The 25,852-nt window shown below is 41.2% G+C and overlaps 1 protein-coding gene across 1 annotated transcript in view; it reads right to left on the bottom strand.

Moving 5' to 3' along the window:
- Positions 1 to 25,852, bottom strand: part of SSU72 (SSU72 homolog, RNA polymerase II CTD phosphatase) — an 87,834-nt gene that overhangs the window by 48,078 nt on the left and 13,904 nt on the right. The window contains exon 2 of the mRNA XM_089652549.1: positions 12,789 to 12,932. Coding sequence (XP_089508675.1) covers positions 12,789 to 12,932 — 144 coding nt within the window. The remainder of the gene's footprint in view (positions 1 to 12,788; positions 12,933 to 25,852) is intronic.

Genomic DNA, 25,852 nt, shown 5'->3' with positions numbered 1-25,852 from the left:
CAGCAGCTACAGTTTTAGCAGCTGCTGACTTTTATTTATTTTTAATTTAACTGGAACTCTGCTTTATTGTAAAAGTGATCCATGCTGCTGTATAGCCATCTTATCACTTTTATAGTGCTTGCGGTGGTTACTGGTCTCTTCTGCTCTTCCAGAGACCACATTAAATGCCTTCAGAATAGAGAGCAGGAGGAGATCTGGGAAAATCCACTACCTGATCTCTTCTACTATGTATAAAGCCGAAAGAGTACAGCTGAGCATTTCCATCTTCAGAGCAGTTATTTCTTGGTTGCAGAGTCTGGTAAAGCAGATAATCAAGCAAGATCTGTGCTTGATTAGTTACAGTGAATGGCAGGGGAGAAATGTGTAATACCTGATGTCCCCATATAGAAAACCTTTGACCTGCCCAATGCTATCAAATAGGGGGTTTGTTAACCCCTTGAAAAGGCAAAAAAATTAAATGGACCCTCACAAATGCAAGTTCATAGAGTATGCAAGTGTACGTAAACAACGGTCACTATGTAATTTTTTTATTTTTTTTTTGTGTGTGGGCTAACTCCATTTTGAGGCTTGACCTATTTGGCATTTCTTTACTCGATACTACCTCCTTTTATTTTTTGGAAAAAATAGTGTGGATTAAACCCAAAAATGAACATATTGCACCTTACAAATTCTGTGATGGCTACATTTGTTATTTTTAGGCTCTCTTTCCCTTATTATTACCTGGTGATCTGGCCAGTAAATATTTTTCAAAATAAGCTCTCTTGTAGATGTAGCAGTCACAGGAATGAGACAAACTATTTACCACTGACACTGGTGTGCTTACAGTGATCAACTTTTATGTAAAAACTTTATCCCAAAAGGAAGAAAAAACTGCTGTAACTGTTAAAAGTGTGAACTGGAGTTTTGCTTTAATTTCCTAGTGTGCCTTCTCTCCAGACAATGCTGCTGTCCAAAGATGCCTCCTGTACATCATCCAGAGTGGAGGCACTCTAATACAGGAGGTGTGTTACTGGCCAGATCTCCAGGTGAAAACAGGGAGGGGGGAAAAAAAAACAAAAAAACAAAAAAACTAATGTATCCGCCACATCCATTGACTGGTAAGCTGCAATATATAACATTTTTGGTTTGGTGCTTAATACGGGTTTAAATTGTGTTTTCTAGCAATGATCATTTACATTTTTTTTTTAAATTGAAAATACATATAAAAGTTTAATAAACAGTATACACACACACACACATATATATATATATTCACACATACAGTTGTGTTCAAAATAATAGCAGTCAGACATCACTAACCTGATCAATCACTGTTTTTGGTAGAAATGATATTTCTACATGGCAAATAATTTACTATCCGGTGTAGTAGAGTAATAGAAATCCAACAGACCCAACAGTCATGACATGCATGCTGCTGATTCTGTGTAATTGAATCACTAATTGAAAGGGGCATATTCAAAATAATAGCAGTGTGGCGTTCTATTAGTGAGGTCATTCATTCTTTGAAAAACAGGTGGCAATTATTGCCCTTATTTAAGGAAGGAAGGCAGCAAATGTTGTACATGCTGGTTACAGTGCATTTCTCTCTGAAATTCTGAGGAAAATGGGTCGTTCCAGACATTGTTCAGAAGAACAGCGTACTTGATTAAAAAGTTGATTGGAGAGGGGAAAACATAACGAAGTGCAGAAAATGATAGGCTGCTCAGCTAAAATGATCGCAAATGCTTTAAAATGGCAACCAAAACCTGAAAGACGTGGAAGAAAGTGAAAAACTACCATTCGAATGGATAGAATAGCCAATAGGACTCAGCCAACAATCAGCTCCAGGAAGATCAAAGAAGGTCTAAAGTTACCTGTGAGTACTGTTACAATTAGAAGATGCCTATGTGAAGCCAAGCTATCTGCAAGAAGCCCCCGTAAAGTCCCACTGTTGAAAAAAAGACATGTGCTGAAGAGGTTACAATTTGCCAAAGAGCACATTGACTGGCCTAAAGAGAAATGGCGCAACATTTTGTGAACTGATGAAAGTAAGATTGTTCTTTTTGGGTCTAGTGGCCAGAGACAGTTTGTCAGACGACCCCCAAACACTGAATTCAAGCCACAGTACACTGCGAAGACAGTGAAGCATGGTTGCGCAAGCATCATGATATGGGGATGTTTCTCATACTACGGTGTTGGGCCTATTTATCGCATACCAGGGATCATGGATCAGTTTGAATACATCAGAATACTTGAAGAGGTCATGCTGCCTTATGCTGAAGAGGAAATGCCCTTGAAATGGGTGTTCCAACAAGACAACGACCCCAAAACACACCAGTAAACGTGCAACATCTTGGTTCCAGACCAACAAGATTGACGTTATGGAGTGGTCAGCCCAATCCCCGGATCTTAATCCAATAGAAACTTGTGGGGTGACATCAAAAATGCAGTTTCTGAGGCAAAACCAAGAAATAGAGAAGAACTGTGGAATGTAGCCCAATCATCCTGGGCTGGAATACCTGTTCACAGGTGCCAGAAGTTGGTTGACTCCATGCAACACAGATGTACAGCAGTTCTCAGAAACAGTGCTTATACAACTAAATATTAATTAAGTGATTCAAAGGAAAGCAAAATCTTCAAACATTTTTCAGTTTATATAGTGAATGTTTGAGTTTGTATTCTTTACAAACACTGCTATTTTTTTGAACAGTCTAATATTCACTTTTCTTCAATGTTTTTTTTTTTTTTTTTAGAGGAACACAAATTTGATTTATTTTTCTTCATGTTTTAATTTGGAATAGAATGTGTAGTGTTCCCAATGCATTTGTGTATATGGAAATAAAAGCTATTTGAAGGATTTTGAGCTTTATTCAATTTTTCAACACACTTTTAATTTGAACACAACTGTATATACATACACTGTTCTGGGGTTTTAATCACTTGGCCCCCGCCCTGTAGCAGTATTTCAGGGCTGTACAAAGTCAAGTGTATATATACATAATTTGCATTTCCGGGTTGGGGACACATGCACGCACCAATCTACCCACACCGCCATTCATGCCTACGGATGTCAATCACCGAGTCCCGGCTGAAGATTCTCTGCCGGAACCTGACGATCGCCAAGAAACAGGGACAGGGCAGAGATCTGTGTTTAAAAAAAAAAAAAAAAAACCCACACTCCACAGGTCTCTACCCTGCCAGCAACAACATGCTGCTCTGTATAGCAGAGAAATACACAGCAGCATGTTTCCCTAGTAGAACACACACAGCAAAACAGCACACAGCTAACCCTTTGATTGCCCCAGATGTTAACCCCTTCCTGCCCAGTATCAGTGCTTATTAGCACTGATCACTGTATTAGTGTCATTGGGATGTCAGTGGCAGTTAGTCAGTTCCCACTCAGTGTCAGAATTCCCCATTGCAGTCACGCTATAAGTCATTGATCGGCACCATTACTAGTATAAAAAGTAAATAAATAATTCTAGTATATATACCGCCATGTGTAGACGCTATAACTTTTACGTAAACCAAATTAACCGCTTCCTGTCCGTCTTGTAGCAGCAATACTATTGTATTATATACCTGTGCTGCTACCTCAGCTGTCAATCACCAGGTCCCAGCCAATGATTACTTGCCGGCAGCCGGTGATTGAGGCGTATTACCGACAGAGGGAGAGAACTGTAAGTAAACAATACAGTTCTCCCCCGTTAGCTCCTACTCACTGCTATGCATGGGTTTGCATAGCAGAGCCATGCAAAGCAGTGTGCTTACAGTGAAGCACACACAGCAAAACAGCACAGTTAAACCTTTGATCACCCCTCGTTAACCCCTTCTGGCCCAGTGCCATTAGTACAGCGTCAGTGCTTTTTATTAGCACGGATCACTGTATTTGTGTCACTGGGGATTGTCAGTGACACCAAGTCAGTCCCCCCCCCCCGTGTCAGAATGCCCGCCGCAGTTCCGCTAAAAGTCGCGGATCACCGCCATTACTAGTAAAAATAAATAAAATCCCAGAATATATACACACCATTTGTAAACACTTGTAACTTTTGTAAACCAATTACTTTACACGTACTGGGATTTTATTTTTTTTTTTGCAAAGACATGCTGCAGAAAACATTTTGAACTACATCTGAGACAAAATTTTATTTAATTTTTTTTTACTGGGACATGTTTAACCACTTCAGTACTGGGCACCTTTACTCCCTTCCTGCCCAGGCCAATTTTCAGGTTTCAGCGTTCTCACACTTTGAGTCCAGTGTTGCATGACCGTGCAATTGTCATTCAAACTAAAATTTTAGCATTTTGTTAACACAATTAGAGCTTTCTGTTGGTGGTATTTAATCACAACTGGGGTTTGTATTTGCTAAATTAACAAAAAAAGACCGAAAGTTTTGAAAATAAAAATAAAGCAAGTTTCTTTGTTTCTGTTATAAAAGTTGGCAAATAAATAATTCTGCTATTCTGCTACATTTTTTTGGTGAAAATAACCCAAATCAAAAACAGTATTTGTTTTTTTTTTTTTAAACACAAATTTGATTGCTTATAGCACATAATTTCTTTGCTATAAGCAAGCATTCAACTGAATGAAAGATTCATTCAGGGTTTTTTTTTGGTGATTAGCTGTGATTGGCCATGGCTAATCACATGACACAGATGGGCTGCGATTGGCCTAGCCTGTGCATATAAGCACTGTGACCATTCACAGCTAGACACCTGTGTATACACTGGATAGCATGAAAGGAAGCCATCCATTGTATACAACTGTCATGTGACCTGCTGTGATTGGTCACAGCAGGTCACATGGCACTGGCAAGGAGGCCGGTACACAGATCTGTCATCGGCCATGTCTGAGGTACACAGCCAGTGACAGATCTCACCACAGTGCGACCCTGCAGGCACGCACAAAGCGCGATCCGGAAAGGACACCATATGAAGCCCTATCGGAGGGATGAGGCTTGCCCGGCCATTATTTTACTATAGGCCGGGAGGAAAGTATTTAATAGAAAAAAAACTTAAAAAATAACGCAGCGCCATACCGCAAAAAATGGCCTGGTGAGGAAGGGGGGAGAAGGTAAATCCTCTGGAGAGCAAGTGGTTAATTTACATGTATTGGGATTTTTTTTTGTAGTAAAGACATGTAGCAGAATACATTTTGGTCTAAATTTATGCAGAAATTAATTTTTTTTTTTCCATTTTTACTGGATGTTTTATAGCAAAAATATTTTTTTCAAAATTGTCAGTATTTGTTTATGGGTGCAGCGTTGAATGACCATGCAATTCCCAGTTAAAGTAACGCAATGCCATATCGCAAAAAATGGCCTGGTCAGGAAGGGGGTAAATCCTCTAGAAGGCGAGTGGTTAAGTAATTTTAAATCTAAAACTGCAGATTGTAATGTGTGCAAAAAAAAAAAAAAAAAAAAAAAAAAAAAAAAAGGGAGAGGCATGGTGAGGGTGGCCAACTTTTCCCATAATGTACTTGCACATTAGGACACTTCTCTCCAGGTTTGAGCTCTCTACGTTTAGCCCCCACTAGTACCATTGTAGCAACAATACTGCAGTGCTCCTGAATTCAGAGCAGATTTGCAACTTGGTGCAAATGCATCACCGCCACATAGTCTGTCTGAACTACGGTGGAATGAAAACTGTTGCAGGGAGCTTGGCCATCAACATGGTCACTGCCGATTACGAAGCCTGTAGCTTGTCAATTCACCCTTGCCACACCTAGTCCTGCCCACTGCTTTCTGGATTGACAGAACTGCCTTTGGTGCTGAAACCCTAACAGTCTTGGAGGCAGAGCATGTAAAGTACAAATTAAGGATCTTGCTCAGTCAGGTGACAGTAAAGGAAGTTTTTAATTTTATAAGACACATGCATCACCTAGTAACTGGATTTTGTATTTGTTTAGGCTGTTGTACAGGAGCCTTTATCTGTACTTAAAAGTGGTAGTAAACACTATCTTAACTTGTACCTACAGGTACACCTATAAAATCAGGTTTACCTGCTGGTACAATGAATATCTTCTAAATATGCACCATTTTTTAGGAGATGCTCACTTTGGCATTAGCCGATGACGTCATCTGCTCCACATTCAGGGCATACAGTATGCAGTGCGCCATGACATGCATAGGAGTGACATCACGGCGGCCATGGGCATGCAAACGGCTATAGCCCACGAACCCGGAAGGAAGACCGGGTGAAGATGGAAGCCTGGCAGCAGTGACAGCTCCACGGGAGGGCTTTGTTTGAAATGTATGCAAGTCACAATGTGCTAGTATGCGGTACATACTTGCACATTATGGCATTAAACTGCAGGGGGCCCAATTTTTTTTACCGGTGGTTTACTACTGCTTTAACCTCTTGGCGCCGGCAGAAACACAAATGTGCAGCCTCCCGGCATCTGGGCCTAGACGTGGCCGCACATTTGCATTCTATTAAAAAAACATATGTGCCGAGAGCGCTCCCAGCACACACATTCGGTACTCACAGAAAGGTCCTGATCTCCTGTTTCAATCGGGACCTTTCCCGATCATGTGACCGCCGTGATAGCGAATCCCGGCAGTCACATGACCCTAAAACCCAACCCCCCCGCTTCTGGAACCCTTAAAGGGCCAGGAGACCCTGGTGCCAAGGGGTTAAATAAAAATCTCTCTCTGAAGGTAGCTGCATCAAAACATTTTCTAATGATGTCTCTAGAATTTTGCCTCACTCGGGCAGGTGTCATTTGGGCCAAACATGGGTGGCACAATTGTTTTCATACATCTGTACATATGCACTCCAAAATTTTGGAGGCTCTTTTAAAAAAGTTTTTTTTCCTTTTTTTAAATTCTTTATTGCTATCACAAGGAGGCACATAAGCCCCCCATGTGATGGCCCAGGGCAGATGAAAGGTTACTTAGACACTTATGTCACCTCTGCACTCCTCAAACACAGCCTGTGGCCAGAAGTGTGTTTACATGCCAGCGCTGCCATCACTGTAATAGATGTCAGCAGCAGCAAATGGGTTAAAACAAGGCCACCAAAATGATCAAACATCTAGAAATTATGTTGTGATGGGGGTGTAGCATGAATAGTGCTTACCTCTAAGCCCCTGGTCCATTTCATTGTTCTGAAGGTCTTGCATCATGCAAATTTCTCCTCCTACTGTAGGCAGGTAGCTTTTTGGCAGATTATTCCCTATAGCAGGGTTTCTCAACCAGGGTTCCACTGAACCCTAGGGCTCCTTGAGCAATATCTGCCTCTCAGATAAGTTCCCTTTGACACCATTGATCTTTTTAGCTATCTGTAAGGGGGTAATTTTTTCCAGTGACAAGTGTATAAAGCATTCTTCCCCACTGACCATCCCACCAACGTATCATGAGTTGTAGATATATGCGATACGTAGGTTTGCATTGATACCGATATCGGTGCCGATACTGAGCATTTGCACAAGTACTTGCAAATGCTTACATACAGTTGCAAGAAAAAGTATGTGAACCCCTTGGGATTATGTGGAGTTTTGCATGAATTGGGCATAAAATGTGCTCTGAACGTCATCTAAGTCACAACAATAGAAGAACACAGTCTGCTGAACATAATACTACACAAACAGATGTTGCCATGGTTTAATTGCACACAACATGTAAACATTCACAGTGCAGGGAGGAAAAAGTATGTGAGGCCCTAGCTTAATGACTTCTCCCAGAGCTAATTGGAGCCAGGAGTGAGCCAACCTTGACTCCAATCAATGTGATGATATTGGATGTATTGCTGACAGCTGTCCTGCCCTTAAAAAGTTTAGCACTGTTGCTACTCTCCCTAGGCGTGGTCAACCTGTAAAAATGACTGCAAGAGCACAGCGCAGAATGCTACAGGAGGTAAAGAAGAATCCCAGAGTGTCAGCTAAAGACCTACAGAAATCTCTGGCACATGCTAACATTTTTGTTGACACATCTACAATAAGGAAAACATTAAACAAGAATGGAGTACATGGGAGGACACCACCTAGGAAGCCATTGCTGTCCAAAAAGAATATTGCAGCACGTTTGAAGTTTGCAAAAGAGCACCTGGATGTTCCACAGCACTACTGGCAAAATATACTGTGGACAGATGAAACCAAGATTGAGTTGTTGGGGAAGAACACACAACACTATGTGTGGAGAAAAAAAGGCACAGCACACCAACATCAAAACCTCATCCCCACTTTAAAACATGGCGGAGGGAGCATCATGGTTTGGGGCTGCTTTGCTGCCACAGGGCCTGGACGGATTGTTGTCATTGATGGGAAAATGAATTCGAGTTTATCAAGACATTTTGCAGGAAAACATACGACCATCTGTCCGCCAACTGAAGCTCCGCAGAGGATGGGTGATGCAACAGGACAATGACCCAAAGCATACAAGTAATTCAACAAAACAATGGCTGCAACAGCACAGAATACACCTTCTGGAGTGGCCCAGTCAGAGTCCTGACCTCAACCCGATTGAAACAGTTTTGTGAAGAGAAGTGGTCCAAAATTACTCCAGATCGTTGTGCAGGTCTGATCTGCAACTACAGGAAATGTTTGATTGAGGTTATTGCTGCCAAAAGGAGGGTCAACCAGTTATTAAGTCCAAAGGTTCACATACTTTTTCCTCCCTGCACTGTGAATGTTAACATGTTATGTGCAATTAAACCATGGCAACATCTACTGTTTGTGTAGTATTATGTTCAGCAGACTAGGTTCTTCTATTGTTGTGACTTAGATGACGTTCAGAGCACATTTTATGCCCAAATTCATGCAAAACTCCACGTAATCCCAAGGGGTTCACATACTTTTTCTTGCAACTGTACCTAAAACAGATACCTTTGCGGTGCAATCTGAGCCCATACAAGATAAAATTAGCTCAAATCGCAAATAATTGCATGTAATTTGAACAGGAATGTGGAGTGATTCCAGTCCGAATCACGTTTCCTTGCTGGTGCAATTTGAGACATACAAAATGAATGGCTTGAATTGCACTACAATTCGCACCACACCCAAAGGGAAATAGCATGTGATTCGGACAGGAATTGTACCGCATTCCGGTTCAAAGCCCATCCCTTTTCTTTGTAGTGCAATTTGAGTCCATTCATTTTGCGCAGTTTCAAGTCACACCACAAAAAGGTATCAGCAATTGCTTTTGGCAAGTACAAGTATCAGTATTCGTACTTGCCGATGAGGGAAAAAAAAAAGTATCGGTGCAACCCTAGTGAGATGTAATTTTTAGCAGAGGTCCTCTGAGACATGAAATGTTATTTCAAGGGTTCCTCTGTGTTCAAAGGGTTGAAAAAGGCTGCCCTGTGTTAAAGCAGCAACTGTGTAAAACAGGTAATGCAACAGACAGGAAATCACCAGTAGAGAAATTGAAGGCATACACTGGTTTACTACTAGAAATCTCTCCCCTGTGAGATATGATTATCCAAGATCTTTCCTTTAATGAGCATGAAAGCTTTGAGTTATTATTGTCAAATCCACTGTGGAGTAACTACTGGACATGTAATTCTTTGTGAAAAAAAGAAACAGAGGAACAAAAAAAAAAAAAAGATATGAAACGAGAAAAAAAAAAAGAATATAAAAAATTTTTTTGAAAGGAAGGCTTTGAGGAACACAAAAGAAATGGTAGATTATTGCATTCATGAGTCTGTTCGAACAGAAATGTGGTAACTGATCAAGCACAAGCCTTCCCTGTCTGTTCGTGCAACCAAGGTCCATGACAAGGGCATATAATTGTTGGTCAATTTCACACAAAGACCGTGAAAAAGGCATTTGAGCTGTCACCATGAATCACATTCCAGAGATGTGTAGGAGAATGATGTACAAGGTATTAAATAAATATTTCTGAGTGAGATTTTGTGATAGGCAAATATCATGCAGACAAGGCAGCTATTTACTGCCTACCTTTAGGAACACTGCCTCAAAACTGTATCCACTTTTAAGGCTATGATCTTAGTACTTCTTGTAGACTGAACTTGCATTTCTAAAATGTTAAAATTTTATATTGTCCAGTTCGAAAAAGAACGAGTAATGAAATGATCTTAGTGGAAAGAGCATTTCCATTTCTGGAGGTATGAAAATTATGTAACCAAAAAAAAGTCTGAGATATGATTAACAAGTCAATGTTAACCGCTTCCCACCTACCATACATACACATCCCTAGATGGAAACAGCGATACCAGGATCATGGCAGCTGTAGCCATAATCCTGCTATCAAAATTTGCAGCTGGTGATTGGCTTTTCTGTAAGTGACTCTACAGCCTGTGTGGCCAGCTCAGTACATAGGAATGGAAGGTGCATCTCTACCATTTCTTCCTCTGTGAAGGATGAAACCAAAAGGATTTTATCACTTCTGGTTTCAGTTTGTTGTTCACAAGCTGTCCCTGATCTGATCGAACCCATCTGTTTGATCAGATGCTTTTGAGGGCAGAGGAGAGATCTGGGGTCTAACAGACCCAAAAACTCTCAGTAAAGATATCTCACTGCCCATGCCATCACAAGGAACGGTGTTCATCTCTTGTGATAGCAATAAAGTTGATCCAAAGCAATTTAATGAGAAAGTATATTTAAACGCACAAATATGAACACATATGTAGATCCTGCATACATATGTAAATGGTTATCACACCAAGCATGTGAGGTATTGCCATGAGTGTCAAAGTGAGAGTAATAATTGTAGCACCAGACCTCCTGTAACTCTAACCTGGCAACCTGTAAAGGCTTTTAAAGTTAGGCATCTGTTTACTTAGTGCAACATCTTTTAGATTTTACAAAAAAATGGTGTATTATATAGTGTTTTTTTAACGTGCACTAAAATTCATTAAAGTGTATTTTGCTGTGAAAATTTGCATTGGATAAAGAGCTGCACAAACAAAACAAAAAAAAAAAGAAAAAACTAAGAAAATTGCAACAACCACCACTTTATTCTCCAAGGCCTTTGTTTGCAGAAAATGTTTGAAAATTCTAATTCTCTAGCAAAAAATAAATGAAATGCAAATTTTCACATATATGAGCAAAACATCAGAATTGGCCCACACAGCAAGTGGTTAAGAGTAGATCAAGAAGGGCCATCTATGTGATCTTTGGAAATGAAGGCACAAGTGCAATATCTAAATTGCTGTCTTACATGGCTGTCTCTGAAGCTCAACACCAAATCAATTTGCGTTTTATTAAAAAAGGACATATGTGCCGAGAGAGCGCGCCCTGCGTGCTCCCAGGACACATGTCCGGTACTCACGGAAAGATCCTGATCTCCTCTTTCAATCGGGACCTTTCCCAATCATGTCACCGCAGTGACGGCGTGTCACGACGGTCACATGACCCTAAACCCCTTAAAGGGCCGGGAGGCGCCGGCGTGAAGGGGTTAAAGGCTCTCACGTTTTATTGCTGTGGAAGGAGGAGGATTTCTACCCACTTGTGACTGAGGACACTGACAAATCTGGCTGTAGTTGGATTTGTAACTGCACCAATAAGATAAATTTAGAACTACTCAGCCAGAATTGCAGTGGCTAACATTTATTAGTTGGGGTCAAGGTTCATCAGTTCCCTGCAGAAGCTGTAATCGGTGGGGGAATGTATGCTAAATGGTTAGCACTTCCGCCTGGCAGTACTCGGGTCGTTGGTTCGAATCCCAGCCACGGCACCTCCTGCCTGGAGTTTGCATGTTCTCCCTGTGCCTGCGTGGGTTTCCTCCGGGTATTCCGGTTTCCTCCCACTCTCCAAAGACATGCTGGTAGGTTAATTGGTTCCTGTCTAACTTGACCCTAGTATGTGTATGAATGTAAACTAGGGACCTTAGATTGTACACCCCTTGAGGGTTGAGGCCTGATGTGAATGTACAATATATATGTAAAGCGCTGCGTAAATTGACGGCGCTAGATAAGTACCTGAAATAAATAAATAATACACCCCCCAAACATTTTGTAGCCTAAAACCACTGGAATAGAACACTATACACAGGCACTCAATAGCATTATATGGTTTTAGCTTACTCCCTCTTTATATCCTGAGAAAAAACGTTTGCTTATCCTTTGCCAATAAAATGCTCCAGGGCAATGCAATTGGTGAAGAAAAGCAAAATTCTAAGACAGTTTGACTTCTCTGTAAGAAATAACATGGATTATGGGGAAGCAACAGTAATTGCTGTAACAAAGAGGTTATGTTAACAGAAAACAGGACAGAAAATATTAAACTGAGCTATACAGAAACACACACACACGCTAAAATTATGGGATTAGAAAAAAAAAAAAAAAAAAAAAAAAAAAAATCATGCTTCCTAGCAGCGATCCATTAGGGGGATTGCTACTTAAGCATGCGTTAATTGCTTGAAAATATTAAATGTTCACGTCGAGTGGATAGAATAATGCAAGGTCCCTGGAGTCTTTAACCATAGGACTTGACCCTGCAAAACATAAAATTGAATTTACAATGTTTCAACCACCGATTATATACTTACCCTTGACAAACATTACAATGTAACATTCTGTCCATATGTAAAGTTTATGGTCTTTATCCTTGCAAGGACAGGAAACCTAAACAAAAACAGTTCCCAACCATCTGCTAAATTACAACTGGCTTACGACATTGTAAGCACATTTCTTTACCTGGAACACCGAGGCACTATTCTGATCCTAAAATCAGCTGACACATGCAGTATTTACCTTTTACCACTATCGGCACCCTGAACCATATCACAATACTCATGTTATACCTGCCTACATTCCCACATGGAGGAGCTGCAAATGTAAAGTTATGATTTACACCTTTACGAGTTGACACCTTTTTGGTTTAAACAAAATGAATTCCCCGGGGATACAGTTCTTTGTCTTTCTTAAGGAGATCATTGTACATCTGTTCATATGTGGTTTTGAAATCGTAAACATTTGGCTTGTCCGGTGCTGGTCCGGGAAGTTTAACATGTGTTCCTGTTCCAAAAGATCGGACGTTGAAGGACCGTTTGCTGAAAGAAAGAAAGGGAAAAAAAAAAAAAAAAAAAGATATGCATTATTTAAAAACACAGTTTCACTGGGTGTTCTAATGTGGCACAGAAAGCAATATCATACAGCATATTCAAGCTTTTCATCCTAGCACTAGTCTGAAGTTCAAAAAGCAATTCAGATTTTATGAAATATTATAGTCAGCATTTTCGCTAATATACATGACAACATTAATTGCCAGCCCACATTCCGGGCCTGGAGCATAAAAGATCGCTAGCTGCCACAGGAACGAAGAAATAGATTTCTCTAAATTATACCTTTAGACTAAACTAGTGGTAATTCATGAATACCCAAAATGTGTACCAACATTTTTTTTTAATGGCTGACCATTTGAAATATTTTAGAATATCATATAGAAAAAAAAAAAAAAAAATGTAAAAACCCAGCTGCACTTACATGTGGGTAGTTTGATATTTAAAACTACAACCGAATATACAAAATAGCCAAATCTAATCAGGATGATCAGCATCACAAAAACCTCATGAGAGTTACCTGCAAAAAGTCATGCAGGAAAACTGCAAGACAGCATATACAGTATGTTGGGTACCCTAATTAGTAACAAACACATGGAATATTACTGGTGACCTATATACAAGCAAAATATCAAAATTAGGTACAACAGTCATCTGGCCTATAAGTCCCATCAGGGCTCGATAAATCCCAGGTATCGGGTCGCTATGGTGACTAGAAATTGTGTCCTGGCACCCGAAGCCTTTGTCAGCCCGCTCACTGTTCCTTCCCGTGTGTAGAAAAAAGATCCTCGACAGTCCTGATTCTCCCACATTGATCGCGTGCCACTCCCTGTCACCAGCAGGAGGTACGCTGTCTGAGGCTGGCTCCCATCTGACAGCCCACACAGGTTATTCAGGGCAGGGAAGAGCCGTGTCCCGGGGGCAGGCAGATAAACTATGGTGCCTCCTGTATCGGCGCTGTGACATGCAGAGCCGGTACTCCTTTGGAAGTTTAGTGTGCTGTGAGGTGGAGGAGGGGAGACAAGTTCTCCCGGCCAGGTCTGAGCTCTTCTGGCTCCATGGGTGTTATATGTCTGCTGCAACGCCAGACTTTCCACTGTGAGCGGCTCCGGCCTAGGAAGACACTCATATGGAGAAATCATTGTGGAATAAGGCAGGTAGATGTTTTAGAAGAGTCCCAAGTGCTGTTTACCATTACCAATTACCACTCTTTACAGCTGGGCTCCAGCATTTCATGGTGACCAGAAACCACCCAGAAGAGGAGTGGAGTCACCCATGGGGGACACACATGTAGGCAGGACATGGCTGCAAAGAGTCAGCAGAAGATTAGCAACACTGGAATACTTTTCTTCCTTTTTTGTATTTTATTTAAAGTGTCACTAAGGTTTTATTTAGATGTGCAGTTGGAGGGTGGAGGGTGGTAATTGTTTAGTAGAGCCACATTTTTGCCACTCAACAAACAGCCATCTATAAACTGCAATAGACAGCAGATGAGGGCTTTTACATGCCACAATAATGAGTTTCTCCCCCATAACAGGTTTCCCGGCTGGTGATTACCAAGCATCTCCGATGGGAAGGAGGACTGCTTTGTTTACAAACAGTCCTCCTCCCTATCAGCTCAGACACACTGCTCTATCCAGAGCAGTGTGCTTACAGTGAAGCACCAACACCGACCCCCAGTAAACCACTCCCAGCACCCAGTAAACCCTTTGATCGTCCCTCACATTAACCCCTTCCTGCCCAGTGACATTAGTACATTGTCAGTGCTTTTTGTTTAGCCCTGATCACTGTATTGGTGTCACTGGGGATGTCAGTGTCAGAATGCCAGCCGCAGTCCCACTATAAAATCGCTGATCGCCTCCTTGATTAGTAAAAGACAAAACAAAAATTCCAGTGTCTATGTCGCCATTTGTAAACGCTATAACTTCCATGTAAACCAATTAATTTGCACGTATTGGAATTTTTTTTTTAGCCTAAACTTATGACTAAATTTGATTTTTTTAATTTTTTTTTACTGGACATGTTTAATGGCAAAAATCAAAAATATTATTTCTCAAAATTGTCTTTTTTCATAGCACAAAAAATAAAAACCGCACAGGCGATCAAATATCACTGAAAGAAAGCTCAATTTGTGGGGGGAAAAAAAAGGAAGGAAATTTCATTTGGGTGCAGCGTTGCATGACTGCACAATTGTCAGTTAAAATAACACAGCGCCGTAACACAAAACATGGCCTGGTCAGGAAGGGGGGGGGGGGGTAAATCCTCAGAAGGGCAAGTGGTTAAAGAGGAGATGTCATGCTTTGTTATCAAAGGAGATATTTAAGCTTTGGGATAGCAATAACAAAAACAAAAACAAACAACTTAAAAAGCACCCGTCCCCCTCATGCTCACACACACAGACACACATACATGGTTCACGCACGCTTTTGTAAATGGAATTTGTACCACATATGTGAGGCATCACCACAAACGTTCGAGAGAGTGATAATTCTAGTGCTAGACCTGCTCCAACTCTAAACTGGTTACCTGTAAAAACATTTAAAGCATCGTCTATGGAGATTTTTAATTATTGTAGTTTGTAGGCATTACACGAGTGTGCGCAATTTTAAAGCGTCACGTCAGGTATCTATTTAGTCGGCATAACATCTTTTCATTAAAGTGCGGTTCCAAAAAATGCCTTTGAAAAACCACTGCACAAATACAGTGTGCAATAAAAAAAACAAAAAAACAATTGTCCTCATTGGGACCAGCACCTCATTTACTTGAGAGCCTGCCACTCCCCTTTCCTGAAGCACATTCAATCAGTGCTCACTACACTGCAAGGTCTCTCCCCTCCCTGCTAGTCCCTGGGTTCAGTGCTGGAGACTGGGAGGCAAGTAGGAGATAAAATGTTAATGTTTTTAACATTGCGCTTTTTAAGTCACCATGAAGCCCCCAGACATTCCTAAAATCACCACTGTCTAATAAAGTTTTGGTAAAATTATTTTTATCAGGACAAGTAAATTGTCATGAGGGACAAGTAGAGTGGGACCCCAATTTATTCCTTTGGGCAAGTTGTTTTTTGTTTTTTTTAATTTCCACACCACTGATGCTAAAATTATGAATCCTTTAGCAAAGTGGTCTCTAAAACTGTGGCCCAAATGCAGCCCTTTATCTAGCCTAAGGGAAACTAGTCTTCTGACACCAAAAGATGAGGCATCATTTTTTTCATCGACACCAACAATATTATTATACAGGATTTATATAGCGCCAACAGTTTGCACAGCGCTTTACAAAAATGAACATTGTGGCACGAATCCTATCACTTATGCCAACAATGGGATGGAGGATGGCTCCATCTAACAAAGTGGGGAACTAATCCTCCTACTGACTACAGGCACTATAATTTTTTTCTAATCCCAGAGACCATGAAGCCCAAGACATTTTCTACTCCGGCTGCCTACAAATTTGCCCCCCCCCCACCCCCCTCAAAGTCTCAAGGACAAAAAACTAGTCCTTTGTTTAAATTTAGAATGAAGACCCCTGGCTCTAGCACATACCCATTCTTCATGCAGGTCAGTAGGGGAAACAGAACTTCTCTTTTTAGTAGATGAAGTTCTGATTTAAAGGATAAGAAGTTCACCCTTCGTAACACGTTGCATGTGACACCCATATTCAGGATGTAACATATTAACAGACCGACCCCCGCAACAGCAAATGGAGGATCTTCTCCCTCCCCCACCCCCGCTAGCTGTCACAATTTTTTATATAAAAAGGCGGATGTGCAGGGCTCCACCCACTCGGCCGCGTCATTCATTCACAGTGTTCCGAATGAGAAAACAAGTCCCGACAACCTTCGGGGCTATCTACTTGTAGTTCTCAGTGAACTACTGTGGAGCGCTGTGGTCGTTCATTAAGTGTCGGTTCACACGTATGCAGATTGGATGCAGTTGGAACAGTCTATGTTTGAAGGTATGTGCAGCAGAACCCCCCCCCCAAGGCCCACTTATTTTGACGTGCGCCCCATCATGATGCAGCGATGTGCACAAGAGCCTCAAGCTCTCTAGGGAATCTCCCTCCTCATGGTCTGAGACAGCAGTGGGAGCCATTGGCGGTCAATCACAGCCAGTGAGCAGAGAGGGGGCAGGGCCTGACAAAAGGCTCTGTGTGTAAGAGGACAGGGCAGCGGCTCAGGAGCGAGCCTGCTTGGGTGCCCCCATAGCAAGCTGCTTGCTCTGCAGGCACTCAGCAGCAGGGTGGCAAGCCTGCCTTTAATATCACTTTAGGTACCCAAGCCTATCCCTATGTGGTATACATTTCCAAAGAAACCCCAAACAATGAATTTGCAGCACATAAAAACGAGAGAAATAATACACAACTCCAGCTGAAATCTTCAATAAATTAAAAATGCCCAGAGTTCTCTCCCTGCAGCTGCGCCTTCCCACCTGTGCATTCTGTAGCACACCCATTTCCACATGCGGTGTAAATATGTATAGCCCAAATTTACAAATACAGAAGGTGAATCTCCCTAAAACGGGGGGCACAGACTGCAATAAAAAAAAAAATAGGTGTTCTAATCCATCCAAAAAAAGGGTTTCGTCTTTAGTTATACTTTAACTACCAGTTGTATCTCTTGGACAGGAGGAGAGGAGAAATGGTATAAATAGGAAACTTAAAAAAATTAAAAAAGTATTGCTTACATATAAACCTTTAAGTCTCATTCACATGGCTGTCCTGGCCATACAATGCCCAGATTTGATTATTTCTGCAGCCGGTCATGCCAGGTGTTTGTTCCGCTGTTGACAGGAAGACTGTACATATCAATGGCAGGCTGACACTACTGGCAGCTGTTCACATGTATTCATATAAAGGAGCAATTACATACTGTCAGACAGATGAGCAGTCTTATACGCAGGCAGTTTGTGTCCAGAGCCACTTACCAGTCCTTAACCACAGGCAATTACTCCATACTGGATGTTCCATTAGCCCCAAATCACACCTGAGGGTTTTGTAGTAGGTTTCTCTATGCTTGACTATGCACAACATGTAGATTCCCATTGTTTGTAATTGCCCATTGAAACTTCAATACTCAGTCACTTGTAGTTTGATGCATGCCTTGTGCTGAAAATACTACAGAAGCCATTTGAGCATAATCTGTTGTTTTTGGCCCCATAGACTTCAAAAGAGAGTGTCTGTAAATATGCAACAAGTTTTCAACTTGAGCTGCTAGCCTCCCCCCATTCCCAGCCCAGGAACCAAATGCCTGAAGCTTGATACACTGTGCAAAACCATTTTCTTAAATCTTGTAAAAAAAACAAAATTTAAAAAAAAACCTCACAAAAAACACACTTCAGAATTACACTCTGCTCAGGTATTGTGAATGCAGGCTAAGATCTGAGGTTGTGCTCTGCTTACCAAATTATGCTCTGAAAGTTCCAGAATGGCGTTTTAGTTTACACATTTCCCCATACAGTGCCAATTGTTAGTGCAGTCTAGTGCTGCATTACAGACTGAAAAATAGATTTCCAATGTAAACTCCATTGACTGCCCAGTACTTCAATCAGGAGTAGAATAGGGCTCCCCCAATATGATAAGGCCTGATTATTTAGGCGATTACTATATTTCTTTTAAAAGAGAAAATATGGCCAAAAGCTTTTTTGGCTATACTTCTCTTCTGGGTCACAGGAGTCCACTTACATTTACTGTCCTGTGATCCAGAATCAGCCAATAGTGGGCTATCGCACACCATTAGCAGACATGGCAGAGCCACTCCAGTTTCTGGAAGGAACCCAACAATATTGTCGGGATAAACCTGACTGCACCTCTCAACTGAGAGCTGGAGCCAGCTGTGCCTGGCTCCTCCCCAGCCTGGTGCTCCAGAGAGTGCTACAGGAACAGAGGAGAGCAGTGACTGTCAGTCACCGCTCTCCTCTCTATTCCTTCAGCACTCACTTCCACCCTGAGTAGACACAGAACTAAGTATTCAGTAGTCATATGATCGCCCAGTTCTCGGGCTTAGAGCTGACGTGGGACACCTGCAGTATCACACCGATGCTGCTACTTAGAGGAGTAGGTAGGTTTTCTTATTTGTTTGGCAAACTCCAAACTTCTCCTTTAAATAGGTTTGTTACAGGCCAAAAAGAAAAAGTTAAATGTGTAATAGTAAGACAGGACAAGTGAATTGTAGATATGCTGATTACTGGCTGGACAAAAAAAAAAAAAAATGAATAAAATCCATTGTGAGTCTAACACCTAAATGCAATAACATGCCAAAGTGTTTCTAAACAAATTAGAAGCAGCAGCAAGCCACAGAAACGGTCATATATTTTTCCTCATTTTGCATTCAAGTCTACAAGGTAACATGTAACCCTTTTTATTGTCTCACATATGCCCTCTGGGTCATACTTTACAGAAGGCCAGCACCATCGTTTTAAAGCATCATTCTTCCTCTAGGTGCCTTAGCAATCAGCCATGTAAAACTTGTTGCCTGTGCCAGACTCCACCTTACCAACTTTTCAGTGTCTGATGCTCTAATGTGCCAATCCATCCAATGGCTTCAACTTGCCCAAGAAATAAAATTAAAAAATACTAAATCTACAGAGCCACCCACAACTCTTCCCCAAACATTATCAAGCTCGTCTCAAAATGCCAACTAAACCAAACCAATTCTCTTTATACCTACCAAGACCTCCTTGTTCTTAGCTTCCTAGTCACCTCCTCTCAAGCTCACATCCAAGACGTCTCTAGAGCCTCTCCCATCCTCTGGAACTCCCTAGCACAATATGTCCGGTTATATCCTACTTCATCCTGACAATTTGTCTCTTTGAGCAAGCCTATGCCACCTCTAAACAACTGAATTTACTTTCTCAAACTCATCCTAGCAGTTACTAACTTTTGTATCAATTTCCTTTCCATTTAAAATTGTAAGCTCTCAGGAGGTAGGTCCTCCTAACCCTCTCGTCTTGAACTGTATTGCAACTGTACTGGCTCTGTGTATTTTGTAAATCAGTGCACAAATCGCTGGAACAATAATAAATTCAATAATAATCTGGACTGTGTGTAAATGTTGATTTACTGAAGACAAATCTACTGTACACTGCAACTGCACTTGCTTCAGAGCTTAGTAAATGAGGTAAAGCTTCACTTTGCAAAGAATACCCAAAAACATGCAAGGGGAAAAAAAAAAAAAAAAAAAAAAAAAAAAAAAAAAACCACAAACACACCACACAAAAAACAAAACAAAAAAAAAAAAAAAAAAAAACACCACAGCATTTTTGCTCGCGCAAGATTGGATGAGAGAAATAAGCAGGGTTTCTGAGATCTAGAGCAACTGCACTGGCAGTACACAATATGTATATTTGCCTTTAGTAAATCAACGCAGTTGTCTTGCAGCCTAGTGCAGTGTGATTATACTGCACGCTGACAAAATTCTCCCAGATCACACCTCAGCCCAAGTAGTCACATGCCTGGAGCAAAAGGACTATGTTTTAGGCTGTCTTGAGACTGTACAAGTAACTTACGACACACAATAGAGTGCAGTGTTTCACAGGCTAACATGCATTGCGTTGAGAGTCAATGCTTTTTGAGTAGGCTGTAAAGGTGCTAAAAACTAGATCTGTGCTGCTGTGCACCACATGGGTATTGGTATGTTTTACAAAGAAAATAGAAGGCATCAATATGAAACTAGCCTTAAAAAGGAGATGTATAGCAAAAGATCCTGGAGGTCACAAGAATACAGTTCATTCTGCACTCCTGTGATCAGCTTTCAGCCAACAGCAAGCTAAAGTCTGCTTTTGGCTGATCTTATCGAACCAGTCCAAGCGTTGAAAAGTTCCTGACCAAATGGTCGGGATCCACCCTGCAGCCTGGACCGCCTAGGCCTTAGCGATCCACCGAGAGCCTGAGATAGCCTCCCCACCTCCACAGTCCTGCGCTTCAGTGCTGGAGGGGCAAGGCAGACAGCCAGACAATGACAGTCACAGCTCTCTGCTCAGAGCGGAGGGGGAGAACTGAGCGATCAGCGGTGTTTGATTACTCAGTTCTCACTGCAGAACCGGTGGGGGACAGATACAGCATCAATCAGATGCTGTATCCATCTAGGCCAGAGGTCTCTGAACATTCTAAACAAAGGGCCACTTTACTATCCTAACTTTAGGGAGGCCGGACTGTGGTCAGTGCCCTGGCATCAGTGGGAGTAAACAATGCCTCACTATTGACGTCAGTGGGAGGAATAGTGCCTCACCATTGGTACCAATGAGAATAATTGTGTCCCATTGTTTGTGTCAGTGGGAGGACTAGTGCCCCACTGTTGCCAAGAGTGGGGGTAATACTACCCCAAGAGCCAGATAAAAGCAAGCAAAGGGCCACATCTGGCGTCCAGGCGGCAGTTTGGAGACTGCTGATCTAAGCCAGTATAAATGTTTTTGATTTTTGAAAAATCCATACTTCTTTTTTAAATCACTTGCCCTCGAGAGGATTGAAACCTCAGTCATTTTTTTTGCATTACAGCGCTGCGTTACTTTAAGTGAAAATTGTGCGGTCATGCAACACTACATCCAAATGAAAATGTACATACTTTTTTCCCCCTCCACAAATAGAGCTTTCTTTCGGTGGTATTTGATTGCCTGTGTGGTTTATTTTTTGCACTATAAACAATTTTGAGAAAATATATATTTTTTTACTTTTTGCTATTAAACCTGTCCAATAAAATAAAAAAAAAAAATCAAAATTTAGTTGAAAATATATTCTGGTGCACGTCTTTGCTAAAAAAAAAAAAAAAAAAAAAAAATCCCAATACGTGTAAATTAACTGGTTTACATTAAGGTTATAGCGTAAAAAATAAATCATATATATCTATATATATCTACAAATGGCTGTGTATAGATATATATAAACTAGTAATGGCAGCTATCAGCAACTTATAGAAGGGACTGCAGTGGGCACTCTGACAGTGGGGGGGGACTTACTGTGTTACAGTGGGGGAACTGTGTTACTGACATCCCCACTGACACCAAATACAGTGATCAGTGCTAATAAAAAGAACTGACTACTAACGGCACTGGGCATGAAGGGGGTTAACATCTGGGCGATCAAAGGGTTACCTGTGCGTTTTACTATGGGGCTGTGTCTGTACTTTCCACTGTAAGCACACTGCTATGCAGAGCCATACAAAAGCAGTGTGCTGGAGCGGACAGGGGAGAGAACCGTATTGTTTACATACAGTTCTCTCTCCCCGTCGGTATTACTCGGCAATCACCGGGTGCCGGCGAGTAATCACTGTCCGGGACCCGGTGACTGACAGTCGAGGCAGCGACCGGCAGCGCTGGTATAGCTCACGTGCCCCCCTACCGGAAATGCAAAAAAAAAAATTGTATATATACATACATACATACCGGTACATATATATATATATATATATATATATATATATATATATATATATATATATATATACACACACACACACACACAAACACACATATATACACATCTGATTATGCGCACCCCTGCCTCCGTGTAGCAGTATTTCTATTATAGGGCGGCTGTAAAGCAGTTAATGATAAAATGTACAGTTTTTTTCCTTTTAAAAATATTGTTGCTGTATATTACGGCATACCCTTCTACTGTGGAATGCCATAAAAATAGATTCACTTTAATAATACCACTAGAAATAAGTCCCAGATCTTTATGAAAAAAACTACATTTTTTTCAAAAACTTGAGGCCAAGAGCGTCAGCCATGACTCACTGGCTGCAAGATCCCTAGGTAGCAGTTGTATTTGAAAGATTGATGAAAGGTGAAACACAACATTCTCTAGATAAGACAGAACATCAAAGCGTCATACCTAAAAGATATCCCCGTTTTCCCAAAGTTGAAAACGAAATTCAGAATGTGGTTGGCCTAAATGAGAATATGTGAAGACGCAAGCTCTGGAGTCATCAGACTGATCATTGTGAGATGACAGCCATGGACCCTACGCCTTTATAAGATCCATCAAAACTCCCATATTTCTACTCACAGGTTCATATTAAGGAAGCCTGCATGAAACAAAGGAGCTGATATTCATAAACACCTTAAAATGTTAGTTGTCTGTCCTTATCCTCTGAGATTACATACAGTAAGACTAAACGTAATCACCATTCACCAGGGAGAAGCATTGCAAAACTGAGTACGGCAATATGAACAACAAGAAAGTATCTCAAAGTATTACTCCATTTAGTCATCCTGAAACTAGCCATAGATGCAGAAATTTGATAAAGCGTTCTATAAAACTATTCCATTTTTTTTGCCAAAATTGCTAAGGAATCTGACATAAAATGATTCAATGAACTACCACGGCGCTCCACGACACTGTGGCAGTTCATGGAGAACTACAAGCCGACAGTTGCTGTCAGGACTTCATTCAGAGGAGTGACATGACTGGGCAGAGCCGCAGACAGCCACATCAAAGTGGGGGAAGGGCGGAGAGCGGGGGCTGGTGTTTTCATAAGGTTACACCCTGAATATGGGTGTAACATGTTATGAAAGGTGAACTTATCCTTTAAAAGTACCATTCAGCTCCAGTTTGTAAAGGATGAACACAAAAACTAATGGGAATGCTGATTGCCACTTTTAATATGCTGCTAGCAGGCTTCAGCCCTTCTTGAAGCTTGCTGAAAGCCTGTTAGCAGCTTGTTTAAAGTGGCAATCAGCACTCCCATTAGGATCTGTGTTAGTACCTTGAACACTTCAAAAGTTTACTGAAAGCTCTGCAAATCCTCTGTTAAAGCTTGTGGTTCACACTGCTCTTATACAAGCTGAAGCCTGTGAGAAGCAGGCCATAGTCACATATGCGATACTTCCCTGCTCTGTGGTCTTGCACAGAGCAGCCTGCATCCTCTTTTTGGGTCACCCATCAGTGCTCCTGCAGGCTCCGAGCAGGCGCATTCCTGAGCAGCAGCAGCTCGGCGTATCCATTCGCACGCACAGCTGCAGCTCACTTCTTCCCCTCCATCTTCCGATTGGCTCACTGGCTGTGATTGGCAGCCACGGGAGCCAACAGCAAAAGTCCCCGTAGAAGCAAGGCTCTTGTAGAAGTCGCTGGATTGCAATGGGGCTCAGGTGTTAGAGGGACTGAGGGGGGAGCTGTGCACAGAAGATTTTTTTTTGCCTTCATGCATAGAATGCATGAAGGTAAAACACCTTGAGCCTTTGGAATCACTTAAAGACTGCTATGTATATGGCCAGCTGGAAAAATCAGGCAACTAGCCTTTTCAAAATAGCAAGAGAAAAAAAATGGCAGTCTCTGTACTTCTGTGAGCACAAGTTTCTTTTAAGGAAAACATAAATAAGTCAAAAAATGTTATATACCATTATATAGGGCTGTATCCTAAATAAAGCCAACATAAAAATTCAGAGAGGACAAAACCACTAATACGTTGCAGAAAAATGGATCTACGAATATATTGCACACAAACTCCTGTACTAGTCAGGTTGAAGAATTCAAGACTTACAAGTCAAGACAATTTGTATAAAAAAATTATATAGGTCAGAAAATTAGAACTGTAAAAGCCCTTATACACAAATACATCACAGCTACACCCAATAAGCACTTGCATTTCTTATTCCAGTTCATTCACGGTTAGAGAAAAACATGCCAGATGAACTTAGAAGGTGTAAATAAGTATTTGCAGTACAAATGACAGCAAAGCAGTGCTGGCAAACGTCTAACAAAAGCAACAGTATGCTACGCCAGCAGACTCTAAATGATACCTAGCAGTTCCTGTATTTTGAAATAAAACATCCATATGCATCACTGACCACAGAAAACACAGCCCACCTACCCTCTGAAGGCCTTCCTATTATGCTAAAAACCATCGTATTGTAGTGTAGTGATACCGGCCCCAAGTCAAACATCTCACTTATGCAGAGACTGTGGACTCACACAGGTGGATCGGCCTATAGAACGTGAAGAGCCATTGGTTTTATTGTGTGGCGGGTGCACACAGGCAGCCTGTTTTTCTCAATGGAGAAGAGAGGCTGTACAGACTCACCGGCAGATGTAATTGTGAGATGAGGGGATGTGTGTAAAGACCTGGATGCAGACAGTCAGGTGAATATGTACACTCATTCTGTCTCCACTAACAAAAACCAAGCTGCTTGCGCACAGCTCAGATAAATAAATGACTCTTCACACTGTATGAACCAATTTGCCTGTGTGAATGAGCCCTTGAACATTTTATTTCCAAAACACAGGTATAGCCAGATGCCATGTCCTTACTGCTATGAAAAAACAGGTATTCTTAAATAACTCCACTAACCACTATTTGGCTCTAAAATGGTCACCAACATAACACTTTCAAAAAAACTACAACCCTTTCAGTTTATGGGTCCCCCAAAATTCTGAACACAAAAAAAACATGTACCCATTTTTCTTTCCTTATGAATTTATAGTTCTTAAAAACACAGGTATTACAGACCCATTTGTGCTTTCCTTTTATTTCTCCATTAATGTAAATATCAAGAACTTGAATGGCAATTCAAACTGGCATAAAGTAATAATTTTTATTCGTCAAAAATAATCCACACAGACACACATCCACTACTTAATGGCCCTACAATTTATTTTTCATTAACCCATCCCTTGCTGTGCTTTTCTGTCTGCTTATAATGTTCATTAGCTGCGGTCACCTGCACAGCTCTATGAACACTACAGATCCAATTGTTCATAAAACGCACTTTTAAGTTAAGAAAACATAATAATTGAATAGAATTTCTCTTTTTCAAAACTAGAGTTTAAGTTTGTTGAGACCGAAGTTTTTGAAAGCATGAATACTGCTTTCCTTCACACGAAGGCCTGGTTCACTGTACCACAGCTGTGAGATCCGGCCATTTGAAAGAGCTGCCATGCTCCTGAATAACGCATAAAAACATGCGGCTGAGCCACGTATTTCC

This window comes from Staurois parvus, unplaced genomic scaffold (genome assembly GCF_062004578.1).
Source record: "Staurois parvus isolate SC_StPar_1 unplaced genomic scaffold, SC_StPar_1.0 ptg000686l, whole genome shotgun sequence".
NCBI lineage: Eukaryota > Metazoa > Chordata > Amphibia > Anura > Ranidae > Staurois > Staurois parvus.
Note: the sequence above shows the minus strand (reverse complement) of the source record. Positions and strands in the feature narration are given on the sequence as shown.